This window comes from Varanus komodoensis, unplaced genomic scaffold, assembly GCF_004798865.1.
Source record: "Varanus komodoensis strain SLA01 unplaced genomic scaffold, ASM479886v1 scaffold4, whole genome shotgun sequence".
Taxonomy (NCBI): Eukaryota; Metazoa; Chordata; class Lepidosauria; order Squamata; family Varanidae; genus Varanus; species Varanus komodoensis.
The window spans coordinates 8,930,392-8,952,940 of record NW_025335941.1 but is presented as its reverse complement, the minus strand read 5'-3'; the positions used below and the strand labels follow the sequence as shown (position 1 = coordinate 8,952,940).

Genomic DNA, 22,549 nt, shown 5'->3' with positions numbered 1-22,549 from the left:
TTCGCCGAAGCCTCGGGGCGGCTTACAACATAGATAAAACAAGTTAAAATCCATATAAAATAATCTAAATTAAAACTCACATTATAAAATAAGCCGCCCTGGCCAGATAAAATTCAATTATATTTAGCATTTAAAATGTTGCTTAAATAAAAAGGTCTTAGCCTGGCGCCAAAAAACAAATAACGACGGCGCCAGGCGGACCTCTCTGGGGAGCGCATTCCATAACTTAGGCGCCACCGTTGAGTATGGGGCAGCACTTCTAATTTCCTGCTTTTGCACAATTCATTGCATGGTTTTCTTCCATCCCTCTACCTGCCACTGGCCCCTTCTGAAAACCTGGCATGCAGGCAACACACACACACACACACACACACACACACACACACACACACACACGTGTTGTAATCTTAGGGCTATATTTAAGCTGCAAAGTAAAATAGCTGTCATGCATTTCCTTTCAGTCTAGAAACCACAATGTGATATGAGCCTACACCCAAAAGTCCATACAGTTTAACCAGAAATCATCATCAGTATTAATACTATGCCATTCCAGATGCTTTTATTCCTTACGTGCAAAGCTTCTTCTGAGCCAAACACTTTTGCATATAGTTCACAGATTTTTCTCTTCCTATGTGAAAAAGGAACAGGGTCAAAAAGGAAAGGAAAGGAAAACATAAAAGTGTCCGCCTGACCATTAGCTTCTAAACTAATACACTTAATATCAACAAGTATCGAAACCACATTACAGGTCAAATGGGTATGTTTTATGGAATTACTTCTTTTGAACTCTACTGAAAAGAACCTGGCAGATTTTATAGTCTTCCTGAGTACACTGGAGTTGCAGCACTTGTAATGCTGTTGCAGTTTCGAAAATGGGCAAGGGGGGAGAAAATACATTTGCAGGGCTCTCATTTTCTCTTTCAAATGTCCCCTCCCCTGTTTCTGCTTCCTGGACTGGGTGGAGGAGGAGGAGGAAGCCAATGTGCACTGCCTCTCCTCTCCGCCAGATTAGACCCCAGCTGTGACATATTTAGAACATTTGCAACTGGCACTCTCTCCTTCTCCTTCTCCCAGAATACACACGCACATGCTTTATTTACTAAGATTTGTTTTCTAATGAGTGGAAACGTGTGTGGAACTGGTAGGCATAGTTTTGCATAACAACTTAATGCATTTTGTTTTGCAGAGCACTGTTTTTGTTTTACTGGTTGCTAAACTGCAGCTTTACAAAGAGTAGGCTAGTATATATACCAGTGCAGTGACTAAAATGTCAGGTTTGGAAGCCTCTGACATTCAATTTCCCCTTAGCTACAAAGCATGCTTGCTTATTAATTTATATGCATGTCTTTTCTTAGTTGTTTTTAAATAGTTCAGTCTTTGCAAAACAGTTTTTAATATAAAACATACAATTCCGTTATTATAACAAGTTCATTAAAGCAGACATCCTCTTTAAACAAGTTTAAGAAAGAACCAGTTAATGAATCTGGGCAAGCAGCTGTCCTACAACAATGTAGCAAACAACAACAACAACTCATACATACATACATACATTCAGTGGAAAAGATTTGCAATGGAACTTAAGCCCAGTTATCCACCAAGGTTTGCATTATTTTTGTAAAAGATTTTACAAAATAATAATAAACATTAATACATATATGAGAATTTAAACACCATCTTTTAAATGAGAAATGCATTTAGAAGTTACTTATCCTTACCTTTCCTCTTTGCTAAGCTCTGCTAGTTTAAAGGCCTTTCTTGTAAGAATAAAGCTAAAATGGAAAAATAATTGCACATGAATATTCCATAAATGAGCATTCCAATGTGAAACATATACATACATGCAAAATATTTGAACTTAGAGAAAATGTTGAAAAATGGAGACACAGCAGATTTTGCACAGGAATGCATGTCTTCAGGGAATCATCCACAGGAACAACAAAAAGCGATGTGCAGACTGCTGCAGAGTTTTGCCTGCCTTGTGTAACAGTTAAGTGTATACTGTTGATGACCGCACTCATGGCCTGTAAGGCAGAGCAGGCAAAACAGGACCTGATGGACTATTTCACTAGTGTATTCCTTCTGCAAAATGGATACTTTCCCAAGCCCATCTTCAAAGGCAGCCTATTCCTTGACAATACTCTACATATATGCATGTTTTCAGTGTGCAGGTGAGATCATGCACTTGTGTAATTGGCTTTGCATGTATTTCTTGATCTTGTTTTGTGCTTGAGGCACATTGTCTTAGTCTGGATTCTGGAAAGTGACAGCAGAAGCTTCATATCCTCTTGGGCAGGGCAGAGCTGCATTCCTGAATTTGAATTTCACTCCTGCTGTGCCTTCACCCAGCCATGCACCCTGAATCTATAAATAAGTTATCAGAGACCATCATCAGGGTGCTGATCAGTGGAGGAGAGAGAGAGAGAGAGAGAGAACGAACAAATGAATGAACGAACGAACGGACTGCCATCTCCCCTCTATAATGTGTTCAAGCCTTCCTAATTTCTGATATAATTGTGTATGCTTTAAAACATAGTTAACCTTATTCTTCTGGTAGTCAGAAATTAAATCATTACCATGTATAAACCCTCTAGCTTTTCTGGCTTCAATTTAAAATGGAAACATTTTATCAATACTTCTTTATATTAATCTAGTTCCCACAAGATGCAAAATTTAAGGTCTCTGTATAACCGAGTGGTCAGCTTAAAACCAAGTCAATGCTTCTGTATTTTTTGCAGTTCTTCCTCTAAAATGCCAGTCAGCAAAATTCTCCAAACACACTGGCTATAAATCTGCTGTTTGAATAGGCAGTGACAAGGGGATGTGGGAAGACCCACATCTCTTTCTGAAGTACTTTAGATTTATGGCAGACAAATGATTTCTTTTTAATGCATTTGTAGGATTTAGAACAGTCTTACTTACTTATTTATTTATTTATTTATTTATTTAGTAAGTAAGTAAGTAAGTAAGTAAGTAAGTAAACTTCTATGCTGCCCCATTTGCCAAAGCTTCGGGGCGGCTTACAACAATAAATGCATATAATCATATAAAAACAGTACAATTGGAAACGCCCTGGCCAAAGATATAAAATCAATAAATAAGCTAACAATTAAAATGCCATTTAAATTAAAAGGTCTTCACCTGCCGCCGAAAAACATATAATGACGGCGCCAGGCGGACCTCTCTGGAGAGCGCATTCCATAAATTGGGCGCCACCACAGAGAAAGCCCTCCTCCGGGTACTTACCTTCCTAATATCCTTCATGGAGGGTTCCCGGAGAAGGGCCTCTCCTGCTGATCTCAAGGGGCAGGAGGGCACGTATGGACCTAAGCGCTCCTTTAGGTAACCAGGACCCAAGCCATTAAGGGCCTTATAAGTAATAACCAACACCTTGAATTGGGCCCGGACTTCAATGGGGAGCGAGTGGAGTTGACGGAGGACTGGAGTCATGTGAACACAACGCCCAGTCCCCATCAGTAGCCCGGCAGCTCTAATTTGAACCAATTGAAGTATCCGGACCGTCTTCAAGGGCAGCCCCATGTAGAGTGCGTTGCAGAAGTCTAATCAGTAAGTTACCAGTGCATGTGTCACTGTCACCAGGCAGTCGTTCTCCAGGTAGGGACGCAGCTGATGGATCAGCCAAAGCTGAAAGAAAGCACTCCTCGCCACTGCTGTCACCTGAGCTTCCAGTGAAAGCTCTGGGTCGAGGAGCGCTCCCAAGATGTGGACCTTGTCCCTAAGAGGGAGTGCAACCCCATTCAGGACAAGGTCAAGGTCCCCTTCCTCGAAGCCCGATCCGCCTACCAACAGGACCTCCATCTTGTCTGGATTGAGCTTCAGTTTATTGGCCCTCATCCAGCCCATTACCTCGGCCAAGCACCGGTTCAGCACAGCCACTGCCTCACCTGGATTGGTAGAAAACGAGAGGTAGAGCTGGGTATCATCAGCGTACTGATGGTTCCGCAGCCCACACCTCCTAATGACCTCTCCCAGCGGTTTCATGTAGATGTTGAATAGCAAGGGGGACAAAATGGATCCCTGCGGAACTCCATGGCATAACTGCCATGGTGCAGAGCCATAGTCCCCCAGCACCACCTTCTGGAATCGGCCATTGAGACAGGAGCAGAACCACCGCAAAGCAGTGCCTCTGACCCCCAATCCCGCTAGCCTATCCAGAAGGATACCATGGCCGATGGTATCGAAAGAGGGACGCACTCCCCTTGTCCTTCTCCCTGCACAGGTCATTGTACAGGGCGACCAAGGCAGATTCAGTACCGTACCCGGGTCTGAAGCCGGACTGAAATGGGTCTAGATAATCAGTTTCATCCAAGAGTGCTTGGAGTTGTCCCGCCACCACCCGCTCCAACACCTTGCCCAGGAACAGGATATTGGCCACTGGTCTATAATTAGTGGCCATCTCTGTATCCAGAGATGCCTTCTTCAGGACTGGTCAGACTACTGCCTCCTTTAAAGGGGCAGGTCTCCGGCCCTCCCTCAGAGAGGCGTTAACCACTTCCAAGATCCAGATCCCTATCCCGTGCTTGGCATTGTTAATTAGTCTCGGCATGGAGATTGAAGTCCCCCAGGACCAACATCCTGGGGGTCCTCAAGACCAGGTCCGAGACGATCTCCATCAGCTCAGGCAGGGAGACTGTTCGGCAGAAGGGTGCACGGTACACCAACAGAATCCCCAATCTGTCTCGGTCTCCCAACACCAAGTAGAGGCACTCTAGCCCAGGCCTTGAGGGGACTGGAAGCCCCATGAGGGAGATGGAGGCTCGGTAAACCAAAGCAACCCCCCTCCCTTCCCCTCCAGGCGTGGACGGTGCTGAACCAATACCCGGGTGGGCACATTGGAGAGAGGGCGACATCCCCCCTGTCTCCTGCCCAGGCCTCAGTTATGCAAGCCAGGTCAGCCCCCTCATCCACAATCAGGTCGTGGATGAGGGATGATTTGTTGTGGATCAACCTGGCATTAAGCAACAGCACCGTCAAGCCTGGGTGCCATATGAAGGGACATACAGATTGTTAATTCCTTTCCCTTTCTATTTTGCAGATTTTCATGTGCCTGTCTTTCCATTGTCTGCTCCATGATGGGTCTGGATTTCTAAGGAAATATGAGAATAAGGGGAAATGTATATAAGTGTAAATGTATATCAGTACAAGTGTGAATTTGCACAAATCTCCCCAAAGACACTTGTCCACAAGTCTGTGGACTCCATACAACTCAGCAAATATTACTTTGAAATCTGCAGGCTGGATGAATACACATCCAAACTCATTTGAATCTATTGTGGATTTCTCCAGTATTCCTAGGCATGTGTGACTCTATGTTCTGTGTGTGCAACATTCAGTACCTGTGCCTCTAAGAAGTTCCAAAAATTACCATGATCAGGGCAGCGGTGTATAGAGCAGAGGTGCTGAATCTCTTTCAGCCTAAAGGCCAAATTCAATCTTGGCGAAACTCTTCAAAGTCACATGACTGTGGTGGGTGGACCCAAAGGCAAAAGAGGCCAGGGCCAAAGATTCCAGCAGTTTAGTTCAAAGCTCTTATTCCCAGTAACTAAACCTTAGGAGAGCATGCCAACCTTTAGAATGGGGGTGGGGTGTACTGAGAAACCTTCAAATGATCAGCAGGGAGGAAAAAGCTATCTGGGGAACCAGGCTGGGCAGGATCAGTCCTTAGGCAGGTAAGATTTGACCCATCACCTGGGTTCTGCATCACTGTTATAGAGATGGGCAATTGCTGGGACTGGGAGAATGGAAATGAAAGGGCTGGGCTTGTGCAGTGGTTAGACTACTGGACTGGGACTCAGGAGAACCAGGTGCTAGTCTTCACTCAACCGTAATGATGACCAGGTGACCAGTCAATTACTCTCAGCCTAACTAATCTCACAGCAATATTGTGAGGATAAAATGAAAGAAGGGGAGGAAAAGAAGGGTTATGTGAGCTGCCTTGGGATCCTTGCAAGAGGAAAAAGGGGATATACATGCAATGAATAAAACCATGTCATTATAGCAGGGGATGAAGCAACATGTCATTGCTGGATTCACAGAGACTCCGCTTGCAGCAAAAGGTATGTTTATATGGATGAGGAAAAACAATACAGCTGAAGATATGCAGGGCAGCACTAACAGCATTGGATAAACATGATTTCTCTATGGGGTTCTCCCATATTATGTAGGGCCCATTCTATAACTTCACACCAGCTAGTCCTGCAAAATCTTTATACAAATACTGTTGCAGCTAAACAAACAAACACTGCATTTATTACCCCATAAGGGCAGGGACGGATCCATCAGGCTTAGTATCATCTAAGGTGACTGAAATTGGAGCCTCATCGTCCATAATCAGCGTGCCACCACAGAAACCTGACAAAAAAGGTGGGGAGGGGAAATGGTCACCAGAAATCCACAGTATGGAGTATTATTTCCAGGCACACATCTCAGATAATCATATGCACCATTATTTTTGCTTTACTCATAGCAGTCAAACATTTAGGGTCGCTTCCAACCTAAGTCTTACTTAGCGTAACCCACTTAAATGAATAACTGTAGGTATTCATATTCTAGATATTACTCCTCCTGTTTTTCTAAACTTCCAAGCAAAACACACTCAAATTTTCAGTTCTTTATAATGAACATTTTTGATTGCTGCAATATTTAAAACATATTGATATCCATCATTGTCTACATGCATCTACATCACCTATTGGCAAACACAGTAATACTACAAATACTTAACAATACTGAGATATTATACTATATATCTATGTATTGTGATTCAACAGGAGCTAAGTAGATAAAGTGCATTAACACAGCTAACTGCATCAGTCGCATGAGGACAATCCCAGACCTGTGCATTCTGTGACCTACCAAACTAAATTCCCCCATCAGTCATATATGTTGGTCCGTCAGACATTCCATCCCAATCCTATTTTTGCCCTACTAGCAACCAGGAATAACTGAAGATCTCCTTCCTGAACTGGCCATTCTCCACTCCTGTTTGCAGTGTCCAGAAGCATCATTTCATTTTTTGTAAATGCGAGAGAAAGTTACCCAGACTTTGTGACAACATGAAGTTTGGTCCTAAGATGTTACAAATTCTCAGTTTTGCTGCAACTGAGTCATACATACCAAGCTTTTTCCAGAAGGCTTCATTGTAATACATCATGCATTTAATAACAGAGCCCATGGGAATGCGCTGGATTAACTGGTTCCTTTTTGTTGGCAGCTGTGGCTTGAAATGGATCTTTGTAGTTAGAACTGGTGGGATGGCACTAATCACGTACTTGCACTATAAAATATAACAAAGGTATATCAGACACATATTCCATTACATATTTGCTTAAAATGCTTTAAACTTGTCTTTCAAAGCATATTCCCCTCGCAAAGCAGTTTATAGGACTATAATGCACACGCAAATGTAATTTAAGAAAATAAAGCAGCAGTTATAGTTTTTCAAGTGTAGCACAAGTCAATCAAATTCAGACTGGAATATTTAAAAACTAAACCAAACCTATGGGTGATGAGAATTACCTTATATATCTCATGATTCAGGGTCTCCACAATGACATCATCCCCTGACTGGTCAATAGAGATTACGGGTCTCTCCAGTTTAACATTGTCTTTGAGTTGTTCCATGATCCTTTCTGTTATCTGTCCAGAGCCCCCAACAAACTTCCTCTCCTGAGAAGAACAGCAGTAGCAGCAGAAGAAAGATACTGTCAACATTAGTAACACATGAGCAATGTACTCCGCCCACATTTAGCTAAGGTGTGAGAAAAGGACATCCAGAGCTAGTTTTTTAAAAGGTGGCACAGACCTGCAAGAAAAAGGCCTTTTGACCAACTGGACTATGCAGTGAAGAATGTTTCATCAAGGCAAATGACATAAAATCAGCCAAACTCAGCTACATGACAATTAAACAGGGACCTGTAGACCTCTATGCAAATAGCATAATCTCTGAATACACCTGCCTCAGATGAGGGACCATGAAAAATGTGGAGAATCTTGCTTATGCACACTCAGGTAGCAACTGCCTTTATTCACGTATCTGCTCCTGGAGCACTGGACTGCAAATAAGCTACCAAGGCTCAGCTGCCATTTGTTGACCTCAGCTTGCACAGCACGGATTACTTGATAGGAGGGAAAACACGAACCAACTACACAGCAGGAAACCAGCATGAGTTGCTAGCCCACTCCTTTGATGGGGTGGCGTGAGCACAGCCCTGAGCCAGAATGAGCCCTCAAGTACCAAAAGTAGACATCTTTCCTGCTACCTCTACCATGATATGATACAATACTTATCTAAAAGAGCAACCGGTGTAAGGAAAAACATTTTCTTGTGTGAAGAAACTCCGCTGTGTAAAGACAACTGTATTTGCATGAAGGGGCACATATTCTCAGATATCATAAAGCCATCCTGAATGTACTAAAGCAGCTCCTGTACTCATGTGTGTAACTATATGCTTTACAAAGGGGAAATTTGGGGAAAACAGGAATGCGGGGAGGGAGGAACCAAATCCCTTCCACCCAGAAATGTGGCTTCTCTCTAGGTGTGTAAACTTAACCACACACAGTAGGATACCCAATTAAGCACCTCTTGTTCTTTCATCTAGTTGTGCCTGCTATTTGGATTGATTTTCCCCCTAAAAGTGGCCTGACTGAATTGCATGCAGAATTACATTTTAGCATTACAACATTCTGGATTTAATTTCCCCCCTAAAATTCGGCTGATTGAATGACATACAGAATTAGATTTTAGCATTACAACATTCTTTTGAGCATATTGTTGTTTCCACAAATACTTGATATATTTTGTAAAATCACTAAGCAGATGCAGGCATCGGGACACAAAAACTAGAAACAAATGAGAAATATCTACTCTGAGCAGCCTAACAGTCAATCAGCAGAGGCTTTTCTCTATTTCAAATGTTAATATGCTATAAAATTTCTCATGAGCAACGAACACTTCACCTTGTTTCTGCATCTCCAGAGTATGTCAGAGGCTTAATTTGATCTAGCCCTGAGAGGAAGCAGCAGAGGTTTCTTTCCTTCACAGAGTCTGCACAGCAGCGGAACAGTATAAAACCTATTAAGATTGTCTGTTTGCATGTACATTTTGTGGCTGTCATAGGGCTAATTGTTTGTTGTAGTTTTATCTGCTATCAGTCAAAAGAAGCCACTTTCTAGCACTTATAATCATAATCTATAAAGTGCCTAAAATTTACTGTCATACAAAGATGAAACATAAAAGAAACAGCTCCTGACCAAAGGCGTACAGTCTAATTGACATGACATATGAGGAAAAAGGAAGAGGGAAGGATCTGTGAAGCTGATACCAGAATATAGGCGAACTGCAGAAACAGCTCATTTTCCTGGGAGCCACAGTAGGACAAAATTAGGAAACCGCTCAGTTCTGCTCCGCCACCAAAAGCACTCCTTAGAGAAAACTGTCTTCCTATTGGCACTGCAGGTGACAGAGTATTGCTTTTCTGGTTATCAGCACCACCAGCAGTGATCCTGAAATCATCATAACAAGGGGGGGTATCCAGTGAGCACTTTGATGATGTACTTACTAGGGAATAAGTAATTCACCTTTTTTCACATCTGAATAAACATGTTTAGGATTGTACTGCATGGGATTCATTAAGTATATTTAAGCAGGTAGCTGAAAAAGGCACATTGGATGTTGCTGGCGATCTTGCATTAATCGCTGGCAGCCATCCAGGTCTGGCAGCACCAAGCAGCAACATCTCCTCACCAGTCCTTCCTCCTGCTCAGCTGTGCTTTCACGTCTGCTTCCTATAGCAGTACCATTTCTTCTTCCTTCTCAACTCTGTTCCCACTCACTCAGTGTTGACTTGTATAGAATGGAGGACATGAGGACAAGAGAAAGATCCCGGTGCAATTGGGGTGGTGGTGCACAGGCATGGTAGGGATCCATGTCCTGGGCTCACACTACCCAGGAGCCAGCCCTGCCACCTTCCCCACTTGTGTCTATTGACATTGCAGAGCCCCATGGGAAAATCTCCTGGCAAAATGTCGGAACCTTCATGATACTTTCCCTATGTCCAGCTTTTTGCACCACTGAGTCTGATGAAGGATTCTGCAGAACCCAAAAGCTTCCACATTTTGGTGGAATCTGGTTGGTCTTAAATGTATTGCCCAACTATGGATTTGGGGTAGTCTGTCTGTCTGTCTGTCTGTCTGTCAGTTTGCTTCTCTTTGGCAAAAAGAACCAGTGTGGTGCAGTGGTCAGACTGTTGCACTGGATATGTAGGAGATCTGGGTTCTAGTACCCACTTGGCCATGAGGCTCAGTGAGGGCTTTTGGGCCAGTCACTTACTCTCGGTCTAACTTACAATATGGGGCTGCTGCTGGGAGCTGTGCCTAGTTTTCTAAGCTGCTGAAGTTCCTCACAAACGGGAAAAAGTTGACATGTAAGTGCAATGTAGTGACAGTAATAATAATAGCATTTCACACAAGGCATTAGGACAGGAGAAGTTCAATGCGGTTAACAAGACATAGTGCTAAGGAAGCACTTTTGAGGCTGTCCAGCCAAAGAGTTCAGTGTTGCAGCATGACTTGCTGTGACTCAGTTCCAAAATGGTGTAGGTTAAATGTCTTGTCCAAAGTGTGAGACACACTCCATGGCACACAGCGGGTAAGTCTCTTGATTTCTGTAAGCTGCCCTGAGGCTGTTGCAAAGGATGGCATATAAATGTTTAAATTAAATTAAAAATTAAATTAAATTTCTGACTGCAGCATAAATCCCCATGGCCTCTTAAGACTGGTCTGAAATTATTTTTCTGTCTTTGGCTACCTCCTTCATAAAAGCATTATCTTATCCCATGTCAGAACATAGATCTCCTGCTATCATATCTGTATGTTAAGCCATGAGAATTCTCAACTGATAACCTTCCAAGATGTGAGTTAGTAGTGCTCTCTATACCCTATTCTCTTAGAGAGTAGTTCTTCATGATTTCCTTGTTCTCTCAATAAATATCTGCAAGAATTGCTGTAATTGAAGGACTTTCCCAAAAGCTCTCGTGGTCATGGCATCCAATACGCAGGTCTGCAGTTGCATCTATATTTAGCTAGAAATGCTGGTGGTATGGAAGAAATTATCTAGTCAATGGCTAGTAACCATGGAAACTAAATTGGGCCATTATTACAACAGTACAGCAAACATCGGCAGCAGGCAACATGGGTGAACAGAAGGGAGGAAAAGTAATATTAATCTCATTTCAACTGAGGTCTAAATATGGCTCCACAAAATGACATGATTTTTCATTTGGTTATTGCAGGAGTGGGAAACTATCTTGCACCTTCCTGTTGCTAACAATCAAAGGGTGTTGTGGAGCTATTCTGTCGTATCTTCTTTAATAGACAATTTTTCTGAGAAGAAAGCGTCAAATAAGGTAGTAGTAGAACAACACAGGGAGGTACAAATGGAAGATGCCATTATCTAAGCCCCCTTGTAAAATTCCCTGAAAGAGACAAAGCAATTGCATAATAGCCTCATTTGGGAGCACCCAGTGACTCTGTGATCAGTGTTTTTCACTGTGCTTTAAATTTGTCTTCTCTTACGGGAAATGCAACATCACCTTCCTTCCTTATGTATCTTTAAAGAGAAGGACAGGTGTATACCTTGACATACCTGTCCTCCATTTGTTACAGAAAAGATCCTGGCTGTTCCTCCACACAGCTTCACATACCACAGGAACCAGAGAGCAGAGACTTCGTATGTCTCAGAAGTAACGTTGGCATTGACAAAGCAAGTAGCAAGCTCCTTGGCAGCTCTAGAAACAATCCAAAGGCAGGCACTGATTTCAATTTGCTATGCTCTGCAGGACTTTTCTCTAAAACTTTATTTGGGGAACTACCTCTTTATTACATTCCCAGATTACCCTCTCATTTCCACTAAAAATAAAAGTTAAAAATCTCTATTAAATGCAATCTTAATCCATAGGGCCATTTAAATTGCAGGCAGTCATGTAACAGCAGCCGCCAACTGGTGGCCTAAGGCGGCATCCCCTAGGCTACTGTTCAAGAAGCAATAGGAACACAGCATTTTATGAATTAAAATTTATTCTGGCCTTATTTACTCAGCTATTAATTGTTGCTTTGGGGATAATTGTTTTTTATAGTCCAAAGTACACATGGCTGAGTTGTTCTAGAGTGTTCATTTTCTAGTTCCAACTCCTATTTGTCTCTTACCTATATTTCTCCAGCAACTCCGATCCTAATCACCTTTGATGCTTGTGTTCTGTGCGGCAGGGAGGAAGGTAAGACACAGACATGTTAAGCTCAAATGACAGCATGAGTTAAGTCACTTACTTGGTCCAGCAATGTTTGTCAATTAATTGTTTCATTGTCATTTTGTCCCACTCTTCAGCGTGTGGTGCATCCCAGGGTGCTTCACTGGGAATCTAAAGACAAAGGGAACAATCAGTTGCTGTTTGGTTATAATTGTTGGCTGCAATCAAAACTGATCTTCCTTCCATGCCTCAAGATAACAGCTAGAAAATGGCACCATTCTACAGCCCTCCCACTATTGTCATACAAATACGCCTATTGGTGCAATTCCATCTCTGCTTCATGTACAGATGGAGCCTATCAGAGCACACAGAAAAGCACACACAAAATTATACGTGTACATTGTTTTGATCATTCAAGAAAGCTAAAGGGTGCTTTGCAGATGGTAATGGTATTTAGGGACATTTTCCAATGCTGAAGAAGTTCACTACAGTCACTTAATATAGAATATGCTTTACAGTTCTTGTCTCATTAGAAGTTGAAATGTTATTGTGAGCTGGCTTCCCCCCTCATTTTTTCAAAAATTCAACCACTGGATAGAACCCAAGGCCAAAATACTAGATTGCACAGTTGTGTGTGTTTAAACATAGAAATGTCCCCAGAGAAAGGAACATGAATTTCATACATGATTTAAGAACATGCATTCCGGGGTTTTCGGTCTGTTCTGAAGGTTCTGTAGTATCTGCAGCCATAGGACACAGTACAAATCAAGTTCTGCTACTTTTGCATAGGCTTCTTGACAAATAAAACCAACCTGGATCATTATTCTTTATTAGGATGCTGCTATTCCCTTGAAAATAGGGAAAGGCAGGCTTATGCCTTTGACACAATTATTTTCCTGAAGTCTATAAGGCATAGTGCAACTTTGCCATTAATCACACTAGATGATACAAAATCCTTTGCTCCATACAAATGAGTGGGTGATCATTACAGCATTTATATAATGGTTAAAGAACACTTTTTGCTACTTGGTAGTGCTTCATGGACAGCTATTAATTTCCCACGTGAGCTTTTATCCAGCTGCATCATTTCCATACCTCTTTTCCCATTATATCCACTGTTCTCCAGAAATTGTTAATATCTAGGTTTGCTAAAAAGTTCCATACAGAAGGAAAAGTGTCAGAGACTGGATATGTTTTCCTCTGAAACAAAATATAAGAAAAAAACATGAATGTGTTTTCTGGCATTAGTCTTACATCTTCATAGGTAATAATTAGGATGCAAGCAACATTCAATAAACCAATCTGGAAATGAATGCACAGATAAAGCAAAGTTAGTTGTGTTTTTCACAGTGGAAATTCCACTGGAAAGTGTAATTTCCACTGGATCGTCTTCTATTCATATTCTGTTATACCATGATCACAAAGAAAAGGCATTCCTTGTCTGGAGAAATACAAATATATGCCACACAAATTGTATAGCAAACCCTTTGCATTACCTACAGGTCTTTCTAGAAATAACCAACCCGATACCAATACCATTCCTGCATGTTTGTCTTCTGACCTCATGAAACATCAATACAGTAAAGGGCATTGTCACCTGGGACTGCAGAGACTAAAGGAAGGCACTTCCTGAACTTTGCACCGAGGAGGCACTGGGAGGCTGCTCTCCTGCCTCTAGGAAAAGCATCATGGCAAAGAGGAGCTCAAAATCATATTTTTAAAAGAGAATAGCAAGTGTGGGAAGCTTAATCCAGATTGTGTGGGGGCAAAGGGTTAAAGCCTCAACCAGTGTAGTCTGGCCTCTTTAAACTTCCCTTTTTAAAAAATGCACAATTGTTGACTGCCTGTATGGTGTCTCATCTAATTAGACTTGTAATTCTGCACAGCATGCAGATTTGGGGGGGGGGGTTGGTTCTAAATTGACTGCCAATGGATCTCATTAGTAGATGACCCCTATTTCATGTTATGAGAGAGAGGGAAAAAAGTTGGCCAGTCTATCTGTCCAGGATTTACAAAAGCAGGACTATGAAAGGAAAAAGCCCAATACTAATTTGCATGCAGTTTTACTTTTCATGCAGCCTTATATGTATTCATGCCCTGTAGTTCCTCAGCATGGAACAGCTCTAAAAGGCAAGTATTTTCAAGCTTTCTAGTTTTTGTTGCAATTAAAAAGGCACTTGCCCTTTTATTTGTCTGCACTCAATCAATCTGAAATAAAAGAACATGCCATAAAATGCAGTAAGCAATGTTCTGGCCATCATCCAGCTGCCTCAGAAATAAAGGGCAAATATTACTGCAAATTGTGTGGTTTAACCTCTCAGCATTGCAGACTTCACTTCCCTTCCTTTTAAATACTGCTTCTTCTTTCTTCTATTACTTCAGCTGTTCTCACAGCTTGGCTTTTGCAAGGGTCCATCAGTCAGGTCTTTAGAATGGAAAGCCAAAGTAGAAGACATTTCATCTTTTAAACCATGCGGGGTCTGGGACCAGCTTGCCTCAGGATTTTTGAGCCACTTTACACAATAATCAAAGAATTGTGTGGACTGCCAGAAAGCTTCAACTATTGAGTTGTATAGAAATCAAATGAAGAACAAGAGCCATGCTGTATCAGACCAAGGGTCTATGCTGCCTGGTATCTTGTTCACACTGTAGCCACGGTGTGGAAACCCACAAGTAAAATAGGAACCCTCCCACTCATGTTCCCCAATAACCGGTACATAGCACATCGGCATATGGCCGGACACTGGAAGTAGCCTGCAGTCATCAAGACTAGTAGCCACTAACAGCCTTATCCTCAAGGAATGTGTCTAACCCCCTTCTAAAGTTCCATGTTGTGGTAGTGAACTCCATACTTCAGCTATGTGCTGTGTACATCCTTATATTAGTCCTGCATCTCCCACCAGTCATTTTCATGACATAGCCTTTGTTTCTAATATTATGAGGAAGGAAAATGTCTCTCAGTCCACTTTCTTCACCACTCTTGGTGGTGTCAAATCATCCAGAGCTCTGCCTTATGAATACCAAGAAGAGAGCATTTGGGATCGTAGCTCCTATGCTCTGGAACGCCTTCCCTATTAATATTAGACAAGTGTTGATGCTGCATTTTAAGTATCTGCTTGGGATGCATCTTTCATTGTAGTATGAACCAGCTATCTATACTGGTAACTTGTATAGTATCATGGGATTGTTTCATTCTGTTTCATCTTCATCCTGTATTTTTACTGTTGTAACTTTGATCTTGAATATCACTGTGTTGTTTTTAATGTTCACTAGTATACACATTTGTACAAATAAACACACAAATGCAACTACTTTCTCAGAATATAAAGTCTTTCCCAATTAATTCTGCCAAAGTTGTGGTTAAACTTAAGAAATGCACCAGTGCCTAATCTTGGAAGCTAAGCAGGGTAGGGCTTAGTTGAAATCTGGATGGATGACTTAAAATGTTGTGAACCTCCCAGCTACAGGCAGTATAGAAATGAAGCAGCAGCAGCAGCAGCAGCAGCAGCAGCAGCAGCAGCAGCAGCAGCACCTTTTAAAATTGCAGCCATTGTTTTCCTTGATGGGAAGAGCAGTGTAAGATGACTCCATTCTTAAAAAGGGGGCAGAACAGGCATCTGAGATCTTGCTGCAGTTAAATATGTTAGAAAAATAAGTAAGAAAATTGCGGAATGAATGTTGGTACACATGCCTTGTTTAATGCAGCTTTTCCTCCTGTGACAGTACCCAGAGTAACAGGAAGATAAAAGTAATTGGCAACTCTCCCATGCAGCCTTTTGTCTAGAGTAGCTCTGCCAGTTTTAGCTATTAATCCAATTGGATTAGGCAGCAAAATTTACAGAAACATGAGCGATATTATGGCGCTTCCAGACAAGGCTTCTATTGTGCAATTGCCTTGCTTCAAGCAAGCAGAAATTTATGAGTCAGGGAAATCCAGATATCACAGTGTCCCATTTGTAACCCGTCTGTGTTTCTCCACCACTTCCCTTACCACCCCCACCCACACTTAATCTCTCTCGCACAAGAATCTTTTAAGAAGGGTAAAAAAAAGTCTTTTGATTGGCTGATAAGCTGCAGAATTCCTTCTGACTGTTGGATTAGTTGCACAGTCCTTTTTGATTGGTAGTACTTGGAGCTGTCCATCAGCAAGCACCCTATTTAGTTATCATACCCAAGTTTGCTACATTCACAACCCTTTCTTAGTTCATGAAGACTGGAGAGACACTTTTTGGGGAAAGAAGTAAAATACTCATTCCCATATCAACACAAGGCAAATCCCCTTCAACTGTTAGCAGGAAATCCTTCAGATGCCCTTCATGCTTTGTGTTGATCTGTAGACACTCAGCTGAGTACCTGAGCATAAATGACAGCTGGTATTGAAGGTTGTGCGGGAGCACAGAAAGGAGCAGTCATCTCTTTATATGCAATGCTGAATAAGTCATGTATTATAGTTCATTTTAGTTCTTTTAAGTGTTGACTTTTAATATGTCACTTGAGATTCCAAACCTTTGTTTTCGTCTTCAGCGTAAGACTGGTCAGGAAGAAAATGAAGGCCTCTAAGTACAGTTTCAATGCAGTCTTTACACAGAAGTAGGCTCCACTGTGATTAACAGAACCTCCTAACAGAAAAAGATGCACTGAACTGCATCCACAGTTGTTAAACTCAGTTACTACTATTTGTTGCTTTTTGCTCTTATCGTCTTGTTATTGGCTGGTTTTTGCCTTTATCATGTTGTTCTGAGAGCTTCAGCTAAAGGTTGACTCATGTACTGGATAAAGAAATAAATGTACTTCTACTTTATGAGCAAGTCAGTAAATGCAAGTACTTGTTAAAAATCTGAAGAAACCAATCTGATGAGGAAGGAGAAGTTTCCCCTCCAACAGCCGCACTCTTGTTGCAAGCTGTTTCATCTGCACAGACAAAGCAGTGTGGTGCAGTGGTGAGAATCTTGCACTTGGGAGATCCAGGCTCTAACTCAGCCATGAAGTTCACTGGGTGGCTTTGGGCCTGGCACAGACTTTCAGCCCAACCTCCCTCCCAGGACTGCCATGAGGCTAAAAGCTGAGGGGACCTGGATGGTTATGTGACCTGCCTAGAGTTTCTTGCAGGAAAAAGGGAAGGATATCAGTAAAATCCATCCATCAATAAAGAACTAGGGTGGATCAAAGCTGCCTGAAAATTATACAGTCTGGCCAAGACTAAGTACTCAACTAAAGCACTCATTTTAATGCTCCTATCTGTTCCAGTCCCACCATTTTCAGTGTTCCTTAGCTCAGCACTCCCACATCGCAGTTCCTGATGACATCCCAGAAGATCAAAGAAATGTTACACTCTGCTCATTGCTGAAGTCAGAGTGTACCACTAGGAGGGAGAAAGAAAAAGCGGGGGGAAACATGCTTTGAAAGAAAAAGGTTCTAAAAGCAGGGCTGGCTGAGGAACGCCGAGAGTTGTATGGCTTTGTTGTTGTTGTTGAAGCAGGGTACTGGAATTACACATGACACATCTCAAATTAAGCACCACAGAAAAAACCTTGACCCCAGTGAATAAAGGCTCCTTTCCTCACCTCCAGTCATTTCCATTAGTAGCAAAACGGGCATACACTTTAGTTTCTGAAATGAAGGTATCATGTCAAGGCTGAGTATTGGGGGCGGGGGGGGGTTGCCTTGAAACAGCAACGAAGGGTATAATTACAGGATGCCATGACCACATTCAGTTTGCTTTTAAAAGACTGAAATAAAATGAAAACTTCTACTCAGTTTTCCAAGTATGAACAGGAAAACCCTGTTTGAGAGCTATGTCCTTCACATCATGATGCATAAACAAATGCTTTTGAAAACAGAACCCATAATTCTTACATTTGTATGCACAATGAAGGCTTCAGCTACATTCACTTTATATGTTTCTATGCCAAGTTCTTTAGACAGTCGCAGAATTCGGTTCTGGGTTGGTCCTATATAAGATCCACCAACATCTACATATTTCACTTGCTTGTTCTGTAAAAAGAGAAAAAATGTAGAATTAATAGATGCTAATTCAACAGAAAAGGCAGAAAACTACATTTTCAAGCCCACCTCAGAATTATGCCCAATTTACATGTGCAGATTTAAAAGTACTATATGTATTCTGTATTATTAAATGATTTGTATTATTACATAGAACTTTTTCAGGAATTAGCACTCTCTTCTGGAATGCCATGCATTTACACAAAATATGTGGATTGGTTTTTTTAAAAAATTACCCTGACTGTGAAAGTCCGTCCACCAACTCTGTCACGGGCCTCTAGAACCACAACATTTATTCCGGATTCGAATAACAACTTAGCTGCTGACATACCTAAAATGAAAATGAGAAAGTCTTATTGTTGTTGTTTCTAAATGAACATTCCAGGTAGTGAATATTGAACTGGAGGTGGAATGGAATGCTTTTGTAACGACATTAGAAGCTTACAGATGCTCAACTACATCCAGAAACACTCTGCTCTTCACTTATTCCTCTCCCCATTTCTCATATTTTTTCAGCACAGAATCTTCCATCCCAACTCATTTTAATATATAGTCACATCTGAATACCATGTGAACATGTTCTAAAATATATCTGATGGCTGTGCACTGAGATACTTACTTTGCTCTCCACCACTGACATGGACACTGCTGGTGGAACAGATTTCCCCTGTCCTGCATGCTCCCAAATCTGCTCCAGAAGGTTGGAAGACCCTCTAAAGAAGATTTGGGAGGGGAACCTGGCAGACTGCAAAGGGAGACCTGGATTAAATCTTCTGTTAACTAAGATCTTGAAATTAAGAATTAATGTGTACTGTTAAACTCAATGAAGTCTGACAATTAACCCAAAGAAAGGGTACTAGGAACAAAGCAGCAATGGAAGGTTACTACAATGTTTGATTTGAGCTGCTCATATTATCTGGATTTAGTTTCCTAAGGATTTCCCTTCAAATCCTACCTTCTGATATTACCCTTAACTTACCCTTTGTTCATTTGTTTGGCTAGAGGAAATCATGACTAACACTAAATATACAAAGTACAGTTCAAGTATAAGCTCAACCCTTTTTCAGGAAAATGTTTACATTCTGAGAAGAACCAGCACCACCCCTAAATGTCTTGCTTCCTGGAGTCCAAGTAATTTCCCAGCTACATTATGCACAACCGTGGAGAGAAGAAGAATACAAATAATAATCCCTTTTTAAGATATTCATATTATGTGACCAGTTTTAAAATGCAACACGCTCCCATTCTCTGTGATCCACTGGATACTCGGCATGGCAGCTTTCCATGAACAGGGAAAGAAACATTCTAAAGCTTTCCAACATGTAATCCTGTACATGCACAGATCCTGCTGAATGCCTGCCTTCCGATCAGAACAATGCACAACAATTATGCAGCTTGAAATAAGAAGTCCAGAATGAAGGAATTAAATAAGAACTAGACTGGGTCAAGAATGATTGAAATGAATAGCATAAGAGGTAGTTGGACAAGCTGTTTTTGAATAATTGGATGAGGATAGTGCTAAGCAACAAAAAGACTAAATCCTTCTTAAAACAAACATGGCAGGATAAGTAATGCTTGTACTATCAGTATATTGGCTGTGAAAATGGAAGGCCTCCTGCTTGCAGGAGGAATTTCCTAGTGGAACATAATGTCTCAGAACACTCTATGATCAGAGGAAGGAAGCAGGCTTATCTTCCCTAAAGTGAAGGGAAAATAATGCTTTTTGTGCTATCATCTTGCACTGAGACAAAAAAGGGAAGAAGCCCTTTGAAACATTGTGTCTGGGTGTCAGGCCTATAAACCTGATGTCACACAGTGCTTTTGGCCACCACACCACCCAAATGTCAACTCAAAAGTCACTTGTGCTTATGTCATCTATTTCCTTCCCTTTTATAGTCTCATTCGAGCTTGGTAGCTCCTAACAAGAACTTGCTACTCAAAGGCAAATAGTGAATGCTTGTGCTTTCAGGAGGGAACTCACACTCCAATTATCAATAAAGACCAAGTTGGACATTAGACACATACAACCTTTTAAAAAACCAAATGCAGGAACCAAGTGCAGCTGCAGGATGGGGGTGACCAGGCAGTCAGGCTTGCTTCTTTCCAAGCTGGATCTGAGGCAGCTTCAGAGGTCCATCTTCTGGCCAAAGGCCAGAATAGCAGCCTTGGTAGTTGCAGGATTGGACCCACAGCCTACTACTGCAGCTAGCAAGGCCCTTACAAGCATCACCTGGGAGTCCTGAGGGATAAGCTATATAAGAACCGGGCCTTCCCTCTAGAAGCTGCTTTAACAATGAAGGTTTCCTGACTTCTTGTGGTGTTGTCTGTTGCTACATGAAGCCTTGGGGGTGGACTTCATCCCAACTCCTGTTTCTGCTCCAAAGGTCTCCCCTCCTTGTATGGACTTTCTGGCTCTTGACTCCTGGTTTGAGCTTATCTCCTATCGGCTTGGAATTCAGACTGGACTTTGGTTAATACTTGGGATTAAGGTGTCTGGGTCCTGGTGTTCATGTGTTTAACTGGCTGCCATGCCTTGGACCCTGACAGTTGGTTCTGTACTGCACTGTCTTTGGCAGCTCATGTTTTCCTCCACAAACATAGTTTGCACATAACACCCACTTGTGGATCAAAGAACCCATGAATTGGCAAGGCCATAGCAGAGTGAGCAAGCACACTTTCTCCCACCTGCTTACTAATTTCACTTTGCTTCCATAAGTCATATGACCGAATGTTGGGTTGTTGAGGGTTAAACAACATTTAAACATCTGTATGGATGTCATGCCGAACAAAGCAGATGTGAAGCAGAAGAGATGAGCACACAGGAGGCAGTGTGTTTGCTTCCTGCAGCCCAAGACAGTTTGGTTCTCAGTTTTACTTGCTATCCTTGACTTTTCAGAGTTAACTGCTGACTCCTCCTCTCCTTCTACCCCTTTTATCTCACATCTCAGCTGTTTGGCTGGGAACAGTGAGAAAGGTGAGCTGCATCTCCCCCTTGGGCAACTTCAGAGCCCCTCATGGCTGTTCCTCCTTATGGTTCTGTGACTTTAAACCAACCTTGAACTGAACTGCCCAACGAATAGTGGTCCACCCCCAGTCAAGTAGAATGCCTGGCCACCCTACTAATTTCCTTTGTGTTGGCTACTTGAAAACAAGGGCTAGAGACAACCGACCAGCTTAGGTTGCAGTCCCATCCCAGGGGTACACAGTAAATTACAAATAGTTAACACAGGATACCAATGGTTTAAACTGATCTGTATTTCTCTGGGATTATCTCTGATTTCTTTAGGAACATAACAGCTGTGCTAGTCAAAGCTAAAATCATATTCTAGTCCAGACCTCTGTGACAGCATGTGCAGCTTGATGGGAAGCCTGCAAGAAGGACATCAGTGCAAAAGCCATTGAAAGCATGCTGTCTCCCTTATGGGAAGGAACATGTGGCCATCATAATTAATAGCCATTAACACTTTGTCTTCCATACATTTGCATAATCTTCTTTTAAAGCCATCAATCATCACTACGTCTTGGACTAGCAAATCTCACACTTTAATAATAAGCTGTGCAAATAAGTCTTTCTTTTTCACCTGTCCCAAATCTCCCACCATTTGACTTCATGAGGTGATCTTGGCTTCTTGTTTTATGGGAGGGTAAGAAAAACTCTCCCTCCACTTTCTCTGCACTATGTATAATTTTAAACACTTCTAGCATGTCTTCCCCTTACTCACTTTTCTTTTTTAAATCACTCATATTTTTCCTAAGGTAAAACTTGTAACCTTTCTTCATATGAGAGCTACCTTTATCTGTACCTTCTCTATGCATACAATACCCTTTTTGAGGCATGGTGCTTGCAACTGTGCACAACACTGCCGATACAGTATCGGTCATTTTCTTTTTGATTCCTTCCCTAATCATCCCTAGTACAGAATTTGCCTTTTTCACAGGAGCCAAACACTGTTTTCACTGAGCTGGCCATCACAACCCGAAGATGCCTTTCTTGGACAGCTCCTTTCCTAGTTCAGAGACCATCAGTGCTATTTATGTGAAGTCAGAAAGTAAACTTTTGCTCCAGTGGCATCACTTTGTTAGCATTGCTGTTTAAATAGCCTTTCATCTGTACACACAGCGATATTCATATTTCATGTATACTCCAAATTCCTCTAAACTCACCTCAACATGCAAAAGCCTTTATGCAGTCAGGATTTCTTACACAGCTGAGCAGTTTCAAAGAGTTGCAAATTTGACTCATTCACAAGTTCTGAATATAGCATAATCTGCTTGGTATTTCT

At 41.8% G+C, this 22,549-nt stretch overlaps 1 protein-coding gene across 1 annotated transcript in view; it reads right to left on the bottom strand.

The window, feature by feature from the left end:
• Positions 1 to 22,549, bottom strand: part of LOC123029233 (amine oxidase [flavin-containing] A-like) — a 41,086-nt gene that overhangs the window by 7,432 nt on the left and 11,105 nt on the right. The window contains exons 2-11 of the mRNA XM_044441911.1: positions 18,503 to 18,597; positions 18,120 to 18,257; positions 13,359 to 13,463; positions 12,343 to 12,434; positions 11,663 to 11,804; positions 7,537 to 7,686; positions 7,135 to 7,294; positions 6,273 to 6,369; positions 1,716 to 1,769; positions 571 to 628 (exon numbers count right to left, since the gene is read on the bottom strand). Coding sequence (XP_044297846.1) covers positions 571 to 628; positions 1,716 to 1,769; positions 6,273 to 6,369; positions 7,135 to 7,294; positions 7,537 to 7,686; positions 11,663 to 11,804; positions 12,343 to 12,434; positions 13,359 to 13,463; positions 18,120 to 18,257; positions 18,503 to 18,597 — 1,091 coding nt within the window. The remainder of the gene's footprint in view (positions 1 to 570; positions 629 to 1,715; positions 1,770 to 6,272; positions 6,370 to 7,134; positions 7,295 to 7,536; positions 7,687 to 11,662; positions 11,805 to 12,342; positions 12,435 to 13,358; positions 13,464 to 18,119; positions 18,258 to 18,502; positions 18,598 to 22,549) is intronic.